Here is a 21106-nt window from a genome sequence, read left to right as displayed (position 1 = left end):
CGCCCGAACAGGGACTTGAACCCTGGACCCTCAGATTAAAAGTCTGATGCTCTACCGACTGAGCTATCCGGGCTCTGTCAGCTGAAGCCACAGGACACAATAAGACTTCGCCGTCAATTTATTTCACCAATTTCATAGTTTTCTTTCACCTTCCGCGATGATTCGGCGTTGTGCGGTGAACTAAGCTAGCAAGCTAAACTTAGCCTAGCGGTACAAGGAGCCTTTTGTAACTTCATGTAGCCTTAAAGCGAGATTAAAATACAAAAGGTTAGCCTAATTATCGTAACCAATTATTTACAGGATCATTGACAGTTTGTCAGTGCACACTCAAACTCATTGCATCGTTTTTAATAGACGAATTTACAACTGTACAAATCGGTATTTTACAAGATTTATAATACAAGCAAACAAAAACGCTCATCTAAACCTTTAAGTCTAACGTTAATCACTGCATCCTCCACCGACAACACTTCTTCATCTCGCTCCGGAGTACGGCAGAAAAAAACACAACCTTGAATCACGGGTGTAAATCACCATGGCACATCCCTTTGGAAAATAAAATAATTTAACTATATGTATACGAAAATACACAGATGAAAACAGTCGAAGTTAAGTGACACTCTGCTTTAACAACTTATTAAAGTGCATCATTCTCCGTGTAAAGAGCTGGCATATAGACAGGGGAACAGACAGCTTCAGTGCTCTGTTTGGATATGGTACACAGTAAACTATTCTTGCTGTGGTATCATCTACTCTTCAGAAGGATGAATATGTGATGTCCACGCACTCTGGGACCCTCCTGTAAGCCAGAAAAGTCAATATTACATGCTTAAAACAGCCTTGTTTGCCTACGGAACTATTTAGCAAATCTGTTGACAAATGAATAAAGGATAAAGGATTTAAAAAAGAAAAAGACATCAGATTTAAAAGTGCTTGCATACACATCAAAATTGATTCAATATTCCCCTGGGCTGCTGTGAAATAACCTGATAACAGAGTGCGTGTTTTGCATGCAGAATACCCGGCCACTCAAATCAATACCATTAATCTTTTAAACAAACATCAATCTGTGCAAATGCAGACAGATTTTCTGGACTTCAGAACATTTTGAAGCAATTGATGCAAAACGAATTGAAACAAAATGCTACAAAAAAATAGGTGAATTTTATACCAAATGAGACCTTCATATAATTTTCCAAGAGGCAAAATGCAAGCTGAAATACAGAGTATAGGGTATGTTCCACAGCCTGCTGCTATCAGTGCATGAACAGATATATATGCAATAAAAGTCTCTGTGTTAACAGCATCTTTCCAAACACATTTCACTGTTATGCAGACATTCGTCATTTTATAGTATCTTGTTTACAAAAGTGGGAAAAACACAGACAGCACAGTCCGGACTGTTGTGGTCTGATCTGAGCAAACTGTTTTGTATTTTCCAGCAGTGCTTGGTGTTCACTAGCACTGTGTCTCAACAGCACATGCACTTTCATTGCACAACCCATATGACATTTAAAAATGTGTAGTGTAATCGGATGTGCTCAGTGGTTATTAGAAATAACTTGATCCTGAAGGTCTGGATGGCCTGGATGTCACAATCTTACTGTTTATTCTAATGACCAAAGGCTCAATCTATCTAAACCTGTCCAGGTGGTTTCACTGATTTTGCGCATTTCCATCATCATCCATCAGATCAGATGGTCAGTCCTGGAAAAGGTCTGGATGAAGATCTGTGGTTTGAAATCTATAGATGGAAGGATGCAGGTACTTATTGACATGGCTTGATTATGTAACCTAAAGTGAGAGAAAGAGAAGGAAAAAATATCCATTTAATTGCAGTGAACACAGGCAAATTAATATTGCAGCTGCGTACACAGAAAGAAAGCAGATTCACCTTGTGTATGTGAGGAGGCATTTCATCCTCTGAGCTCTCCTCTGGTAGTGGTTCATGGTGTCGTGGTGCTGCTTGACCATCCTCTGCCCACCCTCCCATTGGCACACGGGCTGACCTCACTATCTTTACCCCTGCACCAAAAGGGTCTTTAAAACAGACAGACAGCAAATCAGCATTAAACACACATCTGTGTAGTAACTGTACAGCTACTTTATCCACTGTACAACTCAAATACTCCAGAAAACATAGTTAAACTGGACCGGTAACCAGTACACAATGTCGGCCCACCCTCATGCCTACATGGGTTACTCCTCATTTTTCTCTAATGGAAACCATGATTCATAAAATGAACATCATGCTGTAATAAGTAAGCCTTTGAAATAGAGATTGAGACCATACATTCATCAGCAAAATGCTTACTGAGCTTAAGGGTTGTTTTCCCCATAGACTTCTAAATAACCGACTCCTTTTTTTCAGTCGTCTCTTTATGGTAATTTGAAAGAATGCAGGTTTAAAGCACTTTGCATTAGCTTCACTTTTCAGATCCAAAATCTACATCTGTCTTTTATATACAGTCTATAGGTACAACTGATGAATACTTTCCAGTGCAGGACAGGTTTTCACATGTATTCATGTATACATTCCTTCATCGCAAAAATGCTGCTGCAAAAAAGTAAGGATTTATTATAATAACCTTAAAAAGGTCCTAATGTTAAAAAGCAAAGCAAGCAAGCAAAAACATAGATACCAGTTGTAGGTCCACTGTGGTGTCTCTGACTGCTGCTCTGTGATGTTGCCCCCTCATGGCATAGAGCAGTGCTGCTGTTGGCTGAAGCTGAAGTGGGAATGGCACTAGGACTGGGAACAGTGGTGGGGAAAGTATGTGAGCGAGGGAAGTTTCTTGAATGATGATTGGGTTCGCTCCTTACTTCATCTGGGATGCTGTCGCTGCTTTCGTCACTCTCCTGTCTGTGCCAAGTGTGGCGGGACAGCTCGCCACGAGACTGCTGTTTATGTAACTTCAAGAGGAAGAAAAAAAAAAAAACAAATGAGAAACATGACAATGGCCCAGGATGGATAAGATCTGTGAAATATTCATAATACCTCTCTTATGCATGCACATACCTCATGCATGTAAAGTGCATGGATGCTCATCTCAGTGGAGGCGTATTCTGATAGGACCAAACTGGTTAGTTGACCCTCCCATGCACTGCTGCCTGAGCTCACAGTTCGAGCGTCGGTCCTATGGGAGGAGAGAACAAATGTAGAGAAAATTGGACACAAGGCAAAGAGAAAATGAGTTCAAATTAATCAAAAAGAGTATTTTTCCTACCCCGAGCCTGCCATTGCTCTGCCAGTGTACCCAGCAGCCCTATGAGCTGCACTCAAACTGCCTCTCAAGTGGAGGCTACTGCTAATTGGGGAAAGAGAGCGTAAGGCAGACGCTCCATCGCTTATGCCAGCTGTTGCATGATTTGTTAAAGAACTGTCCCGGCCAAAATGAACTGACGCCAGTGTGGAGGGACCTGTCAAGAGGTTTGCGATGAGACTCCGTGGCTAGAAAAGAAAGAAAGAAAGAGCGTAAATCAATTTTTTACCAGTGAAAATGCAATTCATTTGATTAATGATTCGCGCTAGTTTATCAGCGTACCTCAGACTCTGACAAAGACATTGGATGTGTGTCAGAAGGAGCCCCTGTGGCTTCTCTGTGAACTCTTTCTTTCAACTGGCTGATGAAGTGTGTAGTCTCTTGAGGAGGCTGCCACTGGGGGTTGGTGATCGCAAAGTGCATCAGCGATAACTCCGTCTTCCCATCCTCTGCCTGCTGATAAATAGATGCCTCCGTCTTCCCTTCTGACATCCACTACAGATGTAGGATCAATTATCAATCAATCTAATGTATGCCATAAACACTTTTGAATTTGCATCTACATATGTCATCAGTATGGCTGCTCTGTGGCAGTCCCTCACCGCAGGGTGTCCATGCTGCCTGATGTCCATCTGAGCAAAAGAGCAGGTGTCTCCCACCCCGATCACCTCCACAGTGAAGTTTCTGAAGAAATCAATGATCTCCAAAGACTTTCTCCTTAGACAGAAGATGAGGATGATGGGAGTCACCACTGGACTTAACAGCTCCTCTAGAATAAACACCTGGAGGAAAACAGAGGGTAAACTGCACACTGAAACATGAAAAATGTCTTCTTTTTGAACACATTCACATTTAAACTTCAAAATTGTTGTCAGCAGTAGAAATCTTCAAGGAAGAGTAAATTATTTCTAACAGCGATATTATGCTTCTCAGCATGGAACCAAAAACCCACAGTCAATAGCCGGAATCTGATAATTTTCCAATCCCTAGGAGACATGAATCCAAATAACAGTGAATGTGAAGCTCATTAGTGGTAGATGGAGTGCGTGCGTGTGTGTGTGTGTGTATACATGGTGAGACTATAGTCTCTGGTAATTAACAGTTAAATAGTGGAAGATATTCAGCTCCTATACAGTCATGGTACAAAGAAAGTACAGTTGGGAGCTAGTAAATATTAGCTCCTAACTTTATTACAACCTTAGATGAGCTACGAAACAAGGCATATTACAATGTGTCATTATTTATTTAACAAAAACTAAGCCAAAATGTAGAATGAGTGTGTGAATAAGTACTCCTTTACTGCTTCCATTGGAATTAAAAGGTTAAGTAGCAGCCAGGTGCTTCTAATCAAATGCACTTGATTGAGTGATCATCAGGAAGTGTGAGCATCTCTATGAAAGCAGACATTTTAGCAGTTCTTTCGGTCTGAAGCATTCAGGTGTGTTTATACATTGCTGTGCTCAGAGAAACTGCAAAAACCCAAGAGCTACGTCTCAGACTCTGCAGGCCTCAGTTTGCACGTTAAATGTTCAAGTTCAAACAGTGCAAATAGAAAAAACTGAACACGTGTGGCTTGTTTGGAAGGGCTGCCAGGAGAAAGCCTCTTCTCTCTTAAAAGAACATGGCAGCACAGCTTAAGTTTGCAAAGTTGCATTTGAACAAACCACAAGACTTCTAGAACAATGTCAGATGAGATCAACACGAAGATCTTTGGCCATAATGAGCAGTGCCAGATTTAGCAAAAACCAAACAGAGCATATCAGCACAAACACCTCATACCAACTTTGAAGCATGGTGGTGGAGAGGGCGTGATTTGGGCTTGTTTTGCAGCTACAGGACCTGGGCACCTTGCAGTCATTGAGTCAACCACAAACTCCTCTGCAAGTATTCTAGAGTCAAATATGAGGCTGCCAGCTAAAACTTGGCCCTTGCAACAAAACATAGTTCCCCAAAACACCAGCAAATATACAGTAGAATAACTGAAAAATGCCTTTTCTACCGGCCTTCACTATGGCAGAGGCAAACAGCAGAACAAGGGTACATAATATTATAATGATTTGGTTCCATTAGTTTAGCTTACATTTTCATGTTATGACATGTTCAATGTCAATTTTGAAAAATGCCTTTAGAAGAGGTTTTACAAGTCTTAACACTTATTCATAGTTCAGGTTTTGTACTCACTGCTTTGTACTGGAAGAGCTGGGAGAACTGGTCTCGGGTCTCGTATCTGTGTGCATTGCCCTGCCAGTGGTCAGGCATATAGTGGATATGAGCCAGAATGACCCGCAACAGCTGCTCAGGGCAGAACACCATGTGCTTATCAGGAATAAATGACCTGTAGAGGGAGAGAATAGGGGGAGGAGAGCTTACTTTTCCAAGTGAAGCTCATGATTAAGATTAGGGCTGCAACGATTCATCAAGCAACTCAAATAACTCGATAAAAAAATCCTCAACGCAAATTTTTTGCTTCGATACTTCGTTTAATCCATAACTCTGTAGCTCTCAGTTGTCACAGAGGTCAGGTGGAGTGAAAGGAAAAGTTTTGCTAGTGTTGAAAAGAGCAGCGCTTGTTCCTGTAATCACCACTGAAACCTTTACTGGGAAAAAGCTGGCGGGAATCCTTCATCAAACTTTAAAAGGGCAATAAAGGAATAGCTCATGGTTAATGGTTGATATTTTACATAGTGAGACCGGTGTGCTATAGTGAGATTTTAGTTTGTAGTAGATGTCTGCAATTTAAGTTAGGATGTTGTAAACAATTTTAGACATTTATACAGTTGCACTGATTAGTGGTTGCAGGCTGTGCTGCTTTCTACTCTGCTTTTCAACTCCACTGAACAGAGGTAAACTGGGTTTGATCTTATTCTGACTTCCCATTAAACAATTTTACCATCAATCCCTACCTGCAGATTGTGATACACACTCCAAGCAGTGTGATGGATGAGAGAACATGCTCCACTGCAAGAACGTCTTCATCATAGATGGTCAGGGCGATGAGAACGGCCAAAAGAGACCCAGCGAAAAATGCCACATTTTTGGCAACCACTGTGAGCAGTGGTGAAAGGAAACAGTTCATATACTTGGATGCAGCCTGAATGAAACAGGAACAGAATACAAAGAGGAAGAGAGAAGGAGGAAATGGGGTTGATTATTAACTCTACAGGCAATGAATATAAAAGCACCAGAAAAAAAATCTTTCTTTGCTCTTATCTACAGGAAAACCACTGGTGTTATAAACTTAGGCAGGATTTACAGATTAGCCTTTATAATCCTAGCTTTCAGAGAACAAAAAGGTAGTTATGACCATCAAAGATGTGCAGGAGATGAGTTGGTGCACTGACCTTGTAGCCTTTGCTGAGGCGTGACATGAGCTCGTGGTCCAGCTCATTGAAATGACGCAGATAACATCGACCATAGAGGGACCAGCATCTCGCCCCCAGAGAACCAGGCTCTCTCTTGATCACCTACACGCACGCACGCACACACACAAATAAATAAATAAAATATCTAAAAACACTGTCATCACTATTAAATGCAAAATGAAATTGTTTGGGGTGGCTGTGGCTCAGGAGGTAGAGGAGGTCATCTACTAATTGGAAAGCTGGTGGTTTGATCCCTGGCTGCTCCAATCTACATACTAAAGTACTCTTGGGCAAAATACTGAACCCAGAGTTCCTCCCGATGCGGTCATCGGATTGTATATGTGTGAATGTTAGATAGAAAGCACTTAGAATATGAATGAATGCGACATGCTGTATAAAGCACTTTGAGTGCTCGTGGAAAAGATATATATACACACACACACAAGCAAAGAAGAAGTGCTATATAAGAACCAGTCCATTTACCATTTAGTTAATTAATATGCAAATCATTTACCTCAGTATAACTGAAGAAGGCATAGAGGATCTGCCACACGAGAATGACAGGACACAACAGCAGATTTGCAATGCCGATCCACAGGATACGAGATGCTAGCCTGTCCGCAAGTTCAAGCCGGTTACCTCCTCTCTTATACTCTGGTTTTAGACTCCACTCGTTCTCAAACAGAGAGCCTAAAGGAATGAAAACAAACCAAAAAAAAAGGCAGAGGTTAAGTAAAGGTTTCTTCTTAGAAACAGATCATTTTACCTACACAGGATATAATTCATTTGCAAAAGCACACACTCATAAATGATGACACACCTGGCCCCCAAAAGAAGATGAGCTCAAAGTTGTATTTGAGACCGCGAGTATAAAACACATATTCCCCAAGCACAGGAAGTCGAAATCGCACAGGAAGGAGTGATTTATTCACCATGGCAACCTAGAGAAGCACAGGAAGAAAGGTTTGGTTTGCGGTTACATACAAATGTCCTTTCAGACATTTTGTTATGTCTGAAAGGAGGTGTTCAGCCACCAAACACTTTAAAATTTCACTGGAAATGCACAAACCATGTAGTTTTTAAAGCGGAGGATGCGGTGGTAAATGTCCAGCTCTGTCAGCTCTTTTTTATGGATACAGATCTGATGCTCCTTCTGGATCTCAACAATCCTGGCCTGAACCTCCTGCCATGTTGCATAGGGGAGCTCTGACTGAAGCACAAAAGCACCATAAAGCTTAGAGAGTGGGCCTTATTCTTGGTGAAAATAATAAACATTACTGGGTGTATCTAAAACCAACAGGACAAACCCTCACATGACCAACATCCCAACTGAAAAAAACTCACCATGGTCATCTTAAGGGCGTTGATGTAGAAGGAACGGATCTCCCAGTAACAGCACACATTGTAGATGAATTTGACAAGTCGATGTAGCCAAAACACCCCAGAAATTATCAGCACAAAGATCACGAACACATTGTCTCTGATTCTGAAAATGAAAAAAATGTTATTACTCACCAGCATTAAGGGCAGCACTTGCAAAAATTGTCATGTTTATTGGAATAATAAACAAATTGGGAGCAAAGCTGGGTAAAGGACCGATAATATACATGCTTTATTTTCGAATAATTTCTGAAGTTAGTATCATATGATGATTTGAGATGGACTTAAATGATTCAGATTGCTTTAAACGCTTGATGTTTTTTTTTGACTCTCGGCTCTATATGATGTCAATTAGGGCGAACAATCTTGATATTGTCATCTCAGGCACACATCCCTGGCTGCAAGTGCAGAAGCCCCACCCACCTGCTGTTCAAACCTTCTGTTTTTTTAACCAATCACAAAAAAGCTGGCTCAAAGATAGAGGAGCTAAAATGTGTTATTTCAGGCAAACAGCGAACCAAGGGGTGCACCAAGCCCAGAATACAGTAAATATTATTATTTTGAATGCCAGCTACAGTAGTGTCTCTTCAAAAACAACAAAACAAATACAGTGTCAGACTCACCGGGCACTGCAGACATCCACTGGGAGGAATGCATCAGGTAAGGTGACTTTAGATGAATCGGTGTGATTTACAAACTTGTTGGCAAAAAGGACGTCATAATCGACACAGTTAGCAAGGAACACTGTAAAGCCAACCACAAACAGCAACTGACTGCACAGAGAAAGAAAGAGATAGGTGCCAAGTAAAGTGGAAAGATAGGGAAGGAATGGAGAATATAAAAACAAACATATAAGACACAGTATACTCTACAGATAAGTCAATGTTATATTGGCTGAAAAATATAACTTCTGACAAAGAGGATACATACACCAGCTCAAAAATCTCTCCAAACAACATACAAGTGAACCCATTCTTCTGATGCAGATTATAGACGTAATAAGCGTTAAGGAATACTGTAAATGCTATGAAGACAGTGAAACATAATTTGCTTAGCAGTGCAATTCAGAACACAATATGCAAGACATATGTCAAAATTATGTAAAAAGGATATTCGCTGGAAAAACAGGTCCAGATTTTCTATGTGGTGCCATTGAGCTGCAAAAGATTTGTTTCAAATTAGTGACAATCTTGTTCTGAGGCATCACTGTGAACATAAAACAAAAGGAGTGTGCTTCTTTGAGAAAGTCTCATATTTGCTTGTGATTTGTGTATGCATGTCATACATTTAACCCCTTCAGGAACATGCATCAGCAGGTTCTCCTCTCCAGGGGGAGAGTCGCTGTATGACGCCTCCAGGCGCTGGTACTCTGTGTCAAAATGGGCCATACTGATAGCAGCTTCACTCTCACCAAGTAGTCAAACCTGCTGCTACAGACTGTAGAGAGGAGGGGAAAGTTAAGGAGTGAAAATAAGAGGGCAAATGTTGGACACAATGGGGAGAAGAAGAAACAGCGTAATACAGAGTGCATCCTCCACCAAGGTCAGTGCCTTATCTCTCAGTTTTAAAGAACATGATCAGGTTTCACCAAAGTTTAATAGGTTCTTCCTTTCCGCTAAGTTTCATTTATGTATAAGCAGCACTGCACATATACCGCCACCTCTGCTCTTACCTTGATAAAGGAATGAGAAAAGTTTATGCCTCATTTCTTGGTTAAAAATCAACTACATTTGACACCCATACATTATAGCAAACATGCTACACAAGTTACAACATCCACCAGACCCACCAGCATTCACCTCGAGTATAACTCTTTATTGGTTTACTCCTTATTGATTCTATAGTTAAATTTTTGCTGACCCTTCAGAAGGAAGGTCAGAGGTCAAGATCAGAAGCAGAAGCTGGATGTAGATACTTCCTGACAAAGGGGATTCAAAACTAGGTCTCCTGGTAAAATGCACTGTTTCTAAGATACTGAAGGCTGCCCGTGTTGAAGCAGACAAACACTGGACTAAAGCACACATATACAATGTGTCCCAATATCCTTACGCAATACATAGCAGCAACAGCGTTGAATTCAATGAATAAAATAAACCCTGTAATAATTAGACTTGAAATGACTAATTAAGTGAAAGTAAAACCAAACAAAAGCTTTTGTCTGACTACTGTTGTAACTGTGACACCAATACCCAAAAATCTCGGGAAATTCCACAAAAATTACATTAAAAAAGACCAATGTTCCTGTACCTAATTTATTGAACATGTAAGCTGTGGCTTATCCCAAGATAAACAACACGGTGTGGTGTATTGACTTTGGTTATTACGAGCTAATAAGAGACCCCTAAAAAATACACGGCGAGACTATAGATACATATGTTAGGAAATATTAAATATACTTACCTCCATTCCAGTACAATAGGACCAAAACTGGTCTGGTGTTTACTCAACATATCCAGCTGGAAGAAAAGGAGGAACGGTTTTCTTAAAGCCTGTCTCCTTCTTATCTACAACCACAACAGATTACCCGGATAGAAATTTAAGCAATATTTCGCTTCAGAGACGGGGCAACAAACACGACCTCACATTTTCAAAACCCACGCCAGTAATTTGATCACTTGCATTTAAATTGTAATTAGCTAAAGCGGCGGACGAAGCTAAAACAGGAGAGGTGATTCAGGTGTTGTTGTTGTCGTGGTTTGACAGCAAAGGCCTGACTCCCTTAAAAATGTCACCCCACCTCTCTGGTAGCATTGTGTACTCACCGTTTGCGTCTTCAGCCTCGGCTGTGTCAGGCCGCCGAAGTGAAATCGCCGGGATTTTTTTTTTTTTAATAAACCTTTTATTTTCGTTTTCTTACGTCTACCTCTCGAAGTCAAACACAGGCCAGTTTCATTTTCGAAACAGCTAGCTGCCTGGAGTCCGTCACCTCTGAATGAAGGGTGCCTTATCCAATAAGAAAAGGAGTTCTCTAAGGCCAATCAGATTTGCGCAGAGGCGGGCTCAGACTGACACGCCCTATATAAGCGACTCACCATTTACTCAGCGTGCTCTAATTAAATGGTGGATTGCTACCACCGCCTGGTCGTTCTTAGTAGTTTCATGTTGTGTGAAACTAACATAATAATTTTGATTCTGTTATTTTCTCTATAACTTATAATAAAGTATATCACAAGGTATCTGCATACTGCTTTGAAAAAACAACAAAAGTGTATGGATAATAACATACAGTGTCCACCCATTTATGTGCTTGTGCAGGAAAACAAAGCACACATATGAACCACATACAGTGCTTAACAAATTTATTGGACCAGCTGTTACAAAAACAGAGAGAAAAAAAATGAAATCTGCCAAAAACTCGTTTAAAGCTACAAATTATATTGTTATCTATTAGTCAAATAACAAACTGAATTCATGTTTTTGTATCCAAACTTGAGCCCGCACACTGAACATCTCTGAGAAGTCAAAAATTAATCAAGTATAAATTCAGCCACTAAAACAATTTTTTTTCTGCTCAGGAATGTAAATAAATATCTGCAATTTATCATCTTAATCAAAAACTAATAATGTTTTACTATTTTTTCTTCTTTAAAAAAAGACATTGAGATTAAGAGCAAATCAAGGTAAGGTTTTCCAACTTTGTTAGCTAAACAGATTCTTATTCTCTCTTATTATTATCTTCTTCTTATTGTTAATATTTCTTATTAGTTCAGAAGTTTTGACATGTTTTTTTTTAACCAAGCTAAATGAATAATAGGTTGTTCTCCTGAAACTGCAGTTTGGCTAGCTTTGCAAAGCCAAGCTCACCTTCTGTCGCTCTCCTGGCTGCCATGAATATTAATGCATAATTGTTATGCCTCTGGAGTGACAGCTGGGCTTTTGTTCACTGCATGTGTCATTAGTTACACTGTTAACACTGTGTGTGTGTGAGTGAGTGAGTGAGTGTTCAACTTAGTAATGAAGGTTTCACTGACCAATCTGACTAAAAGTGAGTGTCTGATTAGATCAGAAAGACCACAAAAAGGACAAATACACAAAGTTATCACAATCGTACTATTGATTTACAGGCTGTTCCCTCTCTGACACCTCCACCCTCACAGTTTCACCCATCCTATCTGTCTTTTTCTGCTTTTTCCCTGAGATTTTTGAGGACAGGGGTGTGCTAATTTTGGGGGTGGGGGGGCCTGTATAATCCACTTCTTATAGTGATCTGGGTAATTTCAAATGTGCTCATTAGGATTAGGCTCCATTTAACTTAATCTGGTAGAAAATGTCTGTCACAACAAAGCTCACATGAACACTAAACTGTAACTGCGATACAGATGTACTATAGAGAGAGTAATTAAAAGCTGTATCATAAACCAAACTGCAATAAACATCTTTTCATTTATTAACAGGTGTACAGGAAAAGTTGACAATGACAGTGCTGACATTGCAAAAAGAAGAAATTACCTCCCCAGACTCACTTAAAGCATTTTTTTTGTGATCACAAGCGATAGATAATAAAATAATTCTTCCACTATTGTATGGATTTAGATGTCTGCATGTGTGCTCTCCTGCAGGCTATAGCTGACTGATTGAATTACCCCACTGTCTGTTGGGAATTAAGGGGTTGCAATGACAGCTAATTTGTTCAAAGATGTGCTTTCATGCTGCCATGTAATATGGGTGGTGCCGGAATGGGGTGCAAGGGGGGTGTGGCTGGGAGGGGGGGGGGGGGGTTCTAAGTAGGGGGAAGGAAATCAGGATGAAGTCATCTCTCCGGAGCGACTTCATTTGATTGGACCCCTTCCTGTACATGTACACATGTAAATCCAACACAGCTGGTATAAATCTATACACGAGGTTTGCAATTCGCAGCGGGTGCAACCACGTTGCAAACCTCTCTGTAAAATTTCCAGTGGGTCTAATTGTGCCATGTTTTTTAGGGCTTGTTAACTAATGGATGCACAGCTGCAAGCAGGTCTGAGCGCTCGTCCTGCACACAATGCACACAAAGCAAGCAGTTTTCCAAGCTGAATATCTACACATAACTGATGTTAAAACAAGGTCTTTTGCTTAGGGTATCATATATTTAATGACACACCCCCAGCCACTGTTATTCCCTTCAACAAATGCTTTGAAAACCACAAATTGCAAAAAAAAAAAAAGCACGTACAAGGTCAGTTTGATATCAATTTGCTCATGTTACATATGCAACCTGAATAAAAAAAATTCCTAATCCCTGCCTTTTCTGTTAGTCAGGCCACATACAATGAAAGATTCAAATATTAATCACATGAGTGCTTAAAAAAGATCTAAAAATAAATTTACGTAGCAATGGAATCACAGCTCAGTCGAAGAGAAGAGGCGAGTGAGATGGAGGTCAAATTTTCATTCATAAACAGCCAGTAATGGAACTGCTATCTGTTTAAAAGAGCCTACAGAAGAAGGAAGCCACAAAACAATTCACTGATAATTTTAAAAATGTATATTTTTATATTTTGAAAGGGGCTGGTCCACTGAGTTCAAACTTTTGGTCCTTCATTCTCAGAAATATTATTTCATTTTAAATTCAGGGTCACAACTGTGTGTTGCATGAGTCATACAGATCAGGTGACATCATGTATATCACTCTGAAAGTGCTCATGAATGCATGAATGCACTGTTCATTCCTTGGTGTGCCGTCCCCAAGGAGTGAACTCTGACACCAAAATGCATGAATTGTCCTCCTAGAGGGACGTTTAATTTCTTTGTATTTATTATTTCCATTCAACCTTTTCTTTTCTCTTTGCTATTGATACTGGCACTACAAGAAAATCTCTTTTTAATGCAATTAATTTTTCTATGGAGAAATTAAAGACTACAGTAGATTTCTTTGTCTTTGCAGTCTGCACATTTCTCTCTGTTGTCAATGCATGGCAAAAGCTTTAATATTGTGGGGCCAGACATGCAAATGTACACCAGACAGAAAGGCTTCACTAAACTAAAAGGTTAATGGTCAACACCAGCAGTGCAGTCAATAATCAATACAGATGTAAAGAGAAATGGAGGCTGAGAGAAAATGCAAGCAAGAGACTGTTTGTACAGAGATTTGGCAAAATAATATATTCGTTAAAGTACATCAGTCAATCAAACTTTAGTTAGTTAAGTTAGACTAACTTAACTTTTTATGTTAGTCTAATTAAAAACAGTTTGTGACTGATAATAAGACAGCACAAATGGAAACAGCCCCACTTTAAGAATCAGAGCCCACCATTCCCCCTCATTTTGACTTTTGATAGTTAGAGCTGGATCAGGTGACCCTGAACCATTCCTTACCTGTGCTGCAATCTTTTCACTCCTTATGTGCTTGTAAACCACTACTGTATTTAACCATTAGTGATTATGAAACTCTGGCTCTCTCTCCTATAGTCTGTCCTTTCGCTCTCTCTCTCTTCTCTGCTCTTTCCCCCTAACCCCTAAATGATCATGGCAGTTGGCTGCCCCTCCCTGAGCCTGGTTCTGCAAGAGGTTTCTTCCTGTTAAAAGGGAGATTTTCCTTCGCACTGTTGCCAAGTGCTTGGTCATGGGTGGTTCTGTGATTGTTAGGGTTTCTTTCTAATATTGTAGAAAGAATTGGTGTGAATTGGTGTTATATAAAAACAATTGAAGAATTGAACCTCATGCCAGCAATGTTGGTTTTTCTGGCTCTCCTTGAAGTCTAATTTTTCTGTCTGATTTTAACTGGGTCTGTCTTTATGTGTTGGTGAGTATATGAATGATCATTGTTGAAATAAGTATTTGCCCTCTGTTGGCAGAGGTTACGCATTGATCAGTAATTCGAAAGAAATCAAATTAGAAAGACTTAATAGCCTCAGATTCATTTCATTAAGACTGTCTCTCTCTCTCTGTTATTGTAAAGCCTGCAAACCAATATTTAGATTATAACAAAACTGCTACAGTTACAGTTACAATATCTACTGCCAGAAGTGAATTTGTTGATTCACTGCAGAGACACGTTGAAATATTTTTATAAAGGAAGACTAGGCAGTGGGTACATAAAGCAAGAACTTACTGTGCTATAACTGAAAATGAGGGCTGAGACTCATTTTTACTTTGGAAAAAATTATTTCTTTAGAATCTATATGTCAGAGACTATTTTAATAAAGAGGTGAAACCTAATTTGATTAACATATTTTTTTGACTAAAAGACCAAATACAAATACAACATTGTGCCTTCAGTATATCATAGAGTTGCTAAAACTCCTAAAAATGCTCCGTTGCTTGTATTTGAGGATGATTGCAATAATGTTTAATAAATCTGGACAAAGACAAAAAAGGCTTCTTTATAAGGTCTCTGCTAAGACTGCTACCAGCAAGGTTTTCAGGAACAGGATGAATGTTGGAGGCAGAGTGGTAAATCAGTGGCAGATCACTTTTCATACATTGTCCTTTGCTATTATTCCTTTATTTTACCCACTCTGGCAAAAGATTGTGAATGACAGAAATAATATCTGTAAAGCGGAGCTTGTCTTCTCATTTGTTGCATTATAAATGGGGAAAATCCAGGATAATGACTTTTTCATTAAGATTGTCCTCTCATCAATACTCAAAACAGTAGACAAAACAGATTGCATATACCATGTGACCCCATCTAAGCTAAAAACTCTGTTATGCACTATTCTGGGACCTCTACCCATCCATGCATCTGACCAAACAATGCTTCTTTGTCTTTGTGTGACCATTTATAGAACTTATTGAGAACCAAATTTAGCCCCCAGGCCTTATTTTTGGATTGCCCCATTTTACCAGTTAATCACTACAAAGTAAGGTTGATAATCAACTGGGGCATTTCACGCTGAGTTTTCTCTGCAGCACTTTCAATCAGTGTGGCTGTTCAGATGACCATAAACAGCTCCAGAGTGAGAGGGGAAGGTTGCAGTAGAACAAAGACTTAAAGTGAATGATGGTAATAAATGTAGAAAGATTTATGGGTGCACCGCTCATAAAACTGATTGTCTGTGTCACTGGGACGGATGCCTGTTAGCTCATGCAACATATGACTTGCATGCACTCAGATCAAGTGTTAAATTACAGCACTGTGCAAAAGTATTGATCCACCCTCATTTCTTTATATTTTCCTTTGAAAGTGAAAAATAGGTGCAGCAGGTGGACATTCAGTATATAAGGCAACAGAGTTTGTACCATTCTAATGAGCCGGGAAGTCAATATTTGATACAACCACCTTTATTCTTTAACACCACCTGAACTCTCTTAGACTCTCTTAGCTTTCTTGTAATTTCTTTAAGTAGTTTTCAGGAATAGTTCTCCAGGCTTTGTGAAGGACATTTAAAACTCTTCCTTGGGTGTTGGCTGTCTTTTGTCCTGTTCTCTATCAAGATGATCGCACACTGCTTTGACAATATTGATGTCCGGGCTCTGGAGAGGCCAATCCATGACTGATTGTGTTCCATTGTGTGTTTTTCTATCCAGGTATGCTTTGACTGCATTGGTGTTTTTGGATCATTATCGTGCTGAACAACAAGCCCTCTGAAGCTTTCCAGATTGTATTGCATGGTGAATCAAAATCTGACAGGCCTTTTCTGTGTTCATAATCACATCAGTTTTGAGAAGATCCCTGACACCACTGGCTGAAATGCAGCACCAAACCATGACAGAGCTGCCACTGTGTTTTACAGATGGCTGTAGACACTCACTGGTGCCCTGCTCTCCTTATCTCCTCTCTACATACTGCTGAGTTGAACCAAAAATTTCAGATTTCAGATTTGGAGTCAAAAACTGTTGACACTGATTTTAAGTCTTGTTCTTGTGTAATTTGAGATACCTCCGCCTTTTCTCCCTGTTTCTCTTCCTTAAGAGTGACTTCTTGACAGCCACCCTTCCACTGAGGCCATTGGCGAGATACAGTTCATGCTGTGGACAGTTTTTTAGTACTGCCACTTCTTTTGTCCTCCACTTGTCCACTTTCTTTAGTTTTTTTAAGGACACACTGCACACTATGGCAGGTCAGGCCAGGTTTTCAGCTAATAGCTCTTTGGGAATCACGTTGTTGGTGCATAGATACTATTTTCTGCCTGTCAAACTGTGTTATCGTTGGCATTTTTCAGATTTGACTAACAAAATGGGAACAAATTATGTATTTTTAACAACAGGCAGGGTACACCCTGTACAGGTCACCAGCCTGTCGCAGGGCCAACAAAGAGAGAAAGACAACCATTCACACCTATGGGCAATTTAGAATCACCAATTAACCTAACCCCACTGTGGGAGGAAGCCGACGCAAACACGGGGAGAACATACAAGCTCCACACAGGCCCCCACAAGGCCCCGGCCAAGGTGGAATTGAACCCATTCGAACCCTTCTAGCTGTGAGGCAACAGTACTGACCACTACACCACTATGCCCCCCCCCCCCAAAAAAACCAAACCAAACCAAACCAAAACAAAACAAAACAAAACAAAACAAAACAAAACAAAACAAACAAAAAAACATTCCTCTGAAAATGGTCAGGTAGAAGGTCTGGACTGAAAATTTGTGAAAAAGCAACCAGTGTCCAAAAAAAAAAAAGTTTGAGAGACCCTCAGACCACTGCTCAAAACCACTTAAAAAAAAAAAAAATTCAAGAAAGTCCAGCTCCTTGGAAGCAAAACATAAAGAAATGAGGGGTGGTTCAAGATTTTTGCACAGCATTGTACATGCTCAGCTTTACATTAGCTGTTTTTATAAATACATAGCCTGCATACACCATATGAGGATTCATAATTGTGTATGAGCAGGCTCAGCTCTGACCTTTTCAGTAATCTTTGCTTTCACCCAGAGTACCATCGAACCTATAGATGATCTGTCCTCAACACCCCATCCCACCCCCCCACCCCCACTCACCCACACACACATATTCAGTGTAACAGTAAGAAGAGAAGGAGACATCAAGGAGAAAGAGACAGAGCTGTAGTCAGATGAGTAAGCACAGTTCTGCTCCTGACTTCCAGGGAACAAAATCTATCCCACAATTCACTGTTGAGGGTCACTCAGTCCTGGTGTTGTCATGGTAATGAGAATTTAATAGTCCACACTTTCTTGTCTGTCTGTGTGTGTGTGTGTTCCTGAACACATGTGAAGGTTGGATGAATTAGTCAGCTGGGTTATGGACAGCAACAACTCCTCTGCCCTTTCACATCAGGGACTTTTCTGGGCAAATTGGCACTTATATAAACCCAAATCAAAAATACAGTCAGTGCATTTTTTCAAATGGATCGCATTATAGTTAAAACTACTGTAGAAATGGAATATATATATATATATATATATATATATATATATATATATATATATATATATATATATATATATATATATATATATATATATATATATATATATATATATATATATATATATATATATTATATATATATATTTTTTTATCATCAACATTTTGTTGTTTAATAGATCATTTGTGAAAGGCATTCCACAAATTCTGAGACCCCAGGGTGATATCTTTGACCAGATGTTCAAAATCTATGCACTAAATTTTGACTACAGTGAAAAAAACTGAGGAAGGTTAAATAATTTGTGCTGAGTGATTAATCAGTTAATCAACTAATCATTTCAACTTTGCTCAACACTCCCCAAATTGCCTTGGTGCGAAAAACCTGTCATTATATGTAAAATCAATGCTTTAAATATGTTCACAAGTTATTACACAGTATATATGCCTCCAGATTCTAGTTCATTTGAGATGCTGTGTGATCGATATCATAAATAATAAATACATCATAAGTACATGCACTTTATTTTCTGTTAAAGTTCCTTTTCAGACGTCTCCTCCCTGCACCTAGAAAGCAGGTGAAGGTGAAACATCTGCTCTGCTTTTACAATATTTTTGTGATACATGCAGAATATGAATCATCTTTTTTCTCATAAAATAGCAAATTAACTTTGTGTCTTTCAGAGGGAGGCTTCATTAAACTTTAAAAGAAACAGTTCTGAGAAAACAATTAAGATAATTTGAGAGTCCATTAGAATTTGTAACCATAGTTGAAGGTCACCTAATCAAATTGAGGAAACTGTTACTTCGGTTAGTCCTGTGTCAACAACCTGGTGATGGAACCTGAATGCATTGTGAGAAAACACTCAACTGGTTCTTGGGGCTCGGTCTTCAGCAATTTCACAGATTAAGAAATTTGATTTAATTTACCTTAATGTGAATACACAGTAAATCTCCAGAGCTGTCTTCTTTATAATTCTTATAATAGAGTGTATGTAAAGGAGCATGTTCACAGAGCATGAGTGATTAAGAGTGTGTTCATGGTCTGTGCTGCCCACAGGTGCAAATCCAGACTCACCACAAAGATTCTTTTCCCTCCAAAGTCAGATCAGAGTAATGATCGATGAGCTCACGTTTCATTTCCTGAGTGTTTTTGTACATGTACGTGTCTACACACACCCACACACAAAATGTGGGGCCCTGCTGCTGGATCTGGTTTTTGAACTGTCTCCCTGATAAAGATGGAGGGTACGGCTAAATAATACTTGCAAGCATGCACACAGGAACCCCTCCACCCCTATACCTCCAGGGCTCCATGGGGAACAGGCTGAGCTTATACTTTACCCATGAGAGGCCTCAGCCTGCTGGGCTCCTAAAAGCTGCACCTGGCCCCTGCAGCCTGGTGGTCTGAAAAGAAGAATAAAACACTCACATGGTCCACATTACACAAACCAGCTGTCTGTCTATTTATACCAAACTGTTGTCTTGGGTGACTTTATCGGTTATTTTTTGTGTGATTTTGGGATGTTTTGCCCTCACTGATATGATCTTGTGCATATGTGTGTGTGTGTGTGTGCCATGAGATATCATTTTCAGCCTGGGGGGAGGGACCTCAGACTGATCCTGTAACCAAACCTATGCAGCAAGCAAGCTTTTCTTTTCTTTCCTTTTTTAAAGAAGGAACGATTATATAAAAACACCCCCCACCCCACGCCCACACCCACCACCCCCACCACCACCACCACCAATCCCCCTGACCCCACTTTCTTTTCATGCTCTGGCTTTGGAAAAGCATAATAAAGCATAACGAAAGCATGAATGCTCTTGACAGCACTTGCCTCACTGCTAATTTAGACATCATTTTATTCAGATTTATATACTGTCATGTCAGCTTGTCAGTAATTATGGTATCCATTGTCATAATGACTTTTTACTCTCAATACACAAGCAACATTTTGCACAGAAGGTAATCTGATGACTTTATTACTTAAATTCTCACTAATGCACTGGGAGACATAAGCATTCAATAGCAACATCTTGTGTGTTACTGATAAAGCAAACTACAGGGCAATAAAGCTCAGTTTTGTTACTGATTACAGATACTCTAGAAACTCATACATCAAGAAATCAACTGAAGGAGTCCGAATCATCAGTGGATAGCATCTATATGACACACAGTGCATTAGTAAATTGTTACAATTTATTTAGAAAGAGACACCATTTTTTTTAAAATTAAAGAGCAGTGTGACGGGATAAAATATTAAAGAAACTTAATCTCTCCTGGGAAGACAGCCTGCATTTCTTATCTTATTTCATTTTTTTTTCCTCTTTTGCATGAATACTGTTTTTGCCTTCTTTTTTTCTTCCAGGATTCACTGCTGTATGGAAACACGATGAGGGTGTAGACAGACAATCTGGTTCGGAATCAGCACTTGTAATTGGACCAAGAGGGACAGAGGTTCTTTCATCTGTTCTGACTGCCACCAATCAAAGAAGCTTCATCTCACCCCTAGGTGGATTTTCTGAGACCACAAAAGCATTGGTTAAGGTTTGCACGCACATCTGTATGCGCGAGCTTATATTGTGTGTTTTATATGGTTTCTGCACCGCCCCATCGGTGTGTGCGCGTGGGCAGCGTCAAGCTCGTTCTGCCCCCGGACTGGTGCTCTCTCAACCCCACGCACAATACTCAAAGCCTCGCACACGGCATGCACACACACATACACACACTGGCACACAAACCAGGCAGACCTGGAAAACCGGGACGCTTCAATTAGCGCTCCTCCGACGGATCCCTGGCGTGGACATTTTTCATTTTTCATCCCAGCCTCCTTGGATTTTTCTCATGTGTGTTT

At 39.9% G+C, this 21106-nt stretch overlaps 1 protein-coding gene and 1 non-coding gene across 2 annotated transcripts; both read right to left on the bottom strand.

Moving 5' to 3' along the window:
- trnak-uuu (transfer RNA lysine (anticodon UUU)) lies at positions 1-73 on the bottom strand. The gene has a single exon. It is a non-coding gene; the product is annotated as a tRNA-Lys (tRNA).
- Positions 74-327: 254 nt separating this feature from the next.
- atg9a (ATG9 autophagy related 9 homolog A (S. cerevisiae)) lies at positions 328-10922 on the bottom strand. Its single transcript, XM_030718952.1, has 20 exons — positions 10768-10922; positions 10406-10461; positions 9291-9442; positions 9119-9162; positions 8936-9000; positions 8629-8778; positions 7970-8111; positions 7695-7835; positions 7446-7566; positions 7140-7315; positions 6605-6727; positions 6167-6354; positions 5445-5598; positions 3866-4045; positions 3546-3758; positions 3228-3451; positions 3020-3137; positions 2643-2913; positions 1895-2040; positions 328-1794 (listed from the first exon to the last, which is right to left on the bottom strand). The coding sequence occupies exons 3-20, from the start codon at positions 9391-9393 to the stop codon at positions 1786-1788; spliced, it is 2568 nt and encodes an 855-aa protein (XP_030574812.1). The 5' UTR covers positions 9394-9442; positions 10406-10461; positions 10768-10922; the 3' UTR covers positions 328-1785.
- Between the last annotated feature and the right edge of the window lie 10184 nt (positions 10923-21106).

This window comes from Archocentrus centrarchus, chromosome 22 (assembly GCF_007364275.1).
Source record: "Archocentrus centrarchus isolate MPI-CPG fArcCen1 chromosome 22, fArcCen1, whole genome shotgun sequence".
Classification (NCBI taxonomy): Eukaryota; Metazoa; Chordata; class Actinopteri; order Cichliformes; family Cichlidae; genus Archocentrus; species Archocentrus centrarchus.
This window is presented reverse-complemented; position numbering and strand designations above follow the sequence as displayed.

What these genes read in the sequence shown, in the direction of transcription:
- atg9a (XM_030718952.1), bottom strand. Translation starts at nt 9,393, where the DNA reads ATGGCCCATTTTGACACAGAGTACCAGCGCCTGGAGGCGTCATACAGC. An exon ending in TGGACCTGTTTTTCCAGCGA is followed by an intron (nt 9,001 to 9,118) that starts ATATCCTTTTTA and finishes AACGCTTATTAC; the next exon opens with GTCTATAATCTGCATCAGAA. An exon ending in AGCTCTTCCAGTACAAAGCA is followed by an intron (nt 4,046 to 5,444) that starts GTGAGTACAAAA and finishes GTTTTCCTCCAG; the next exon opens with GTGTTTATTCTAGAGGAGCT.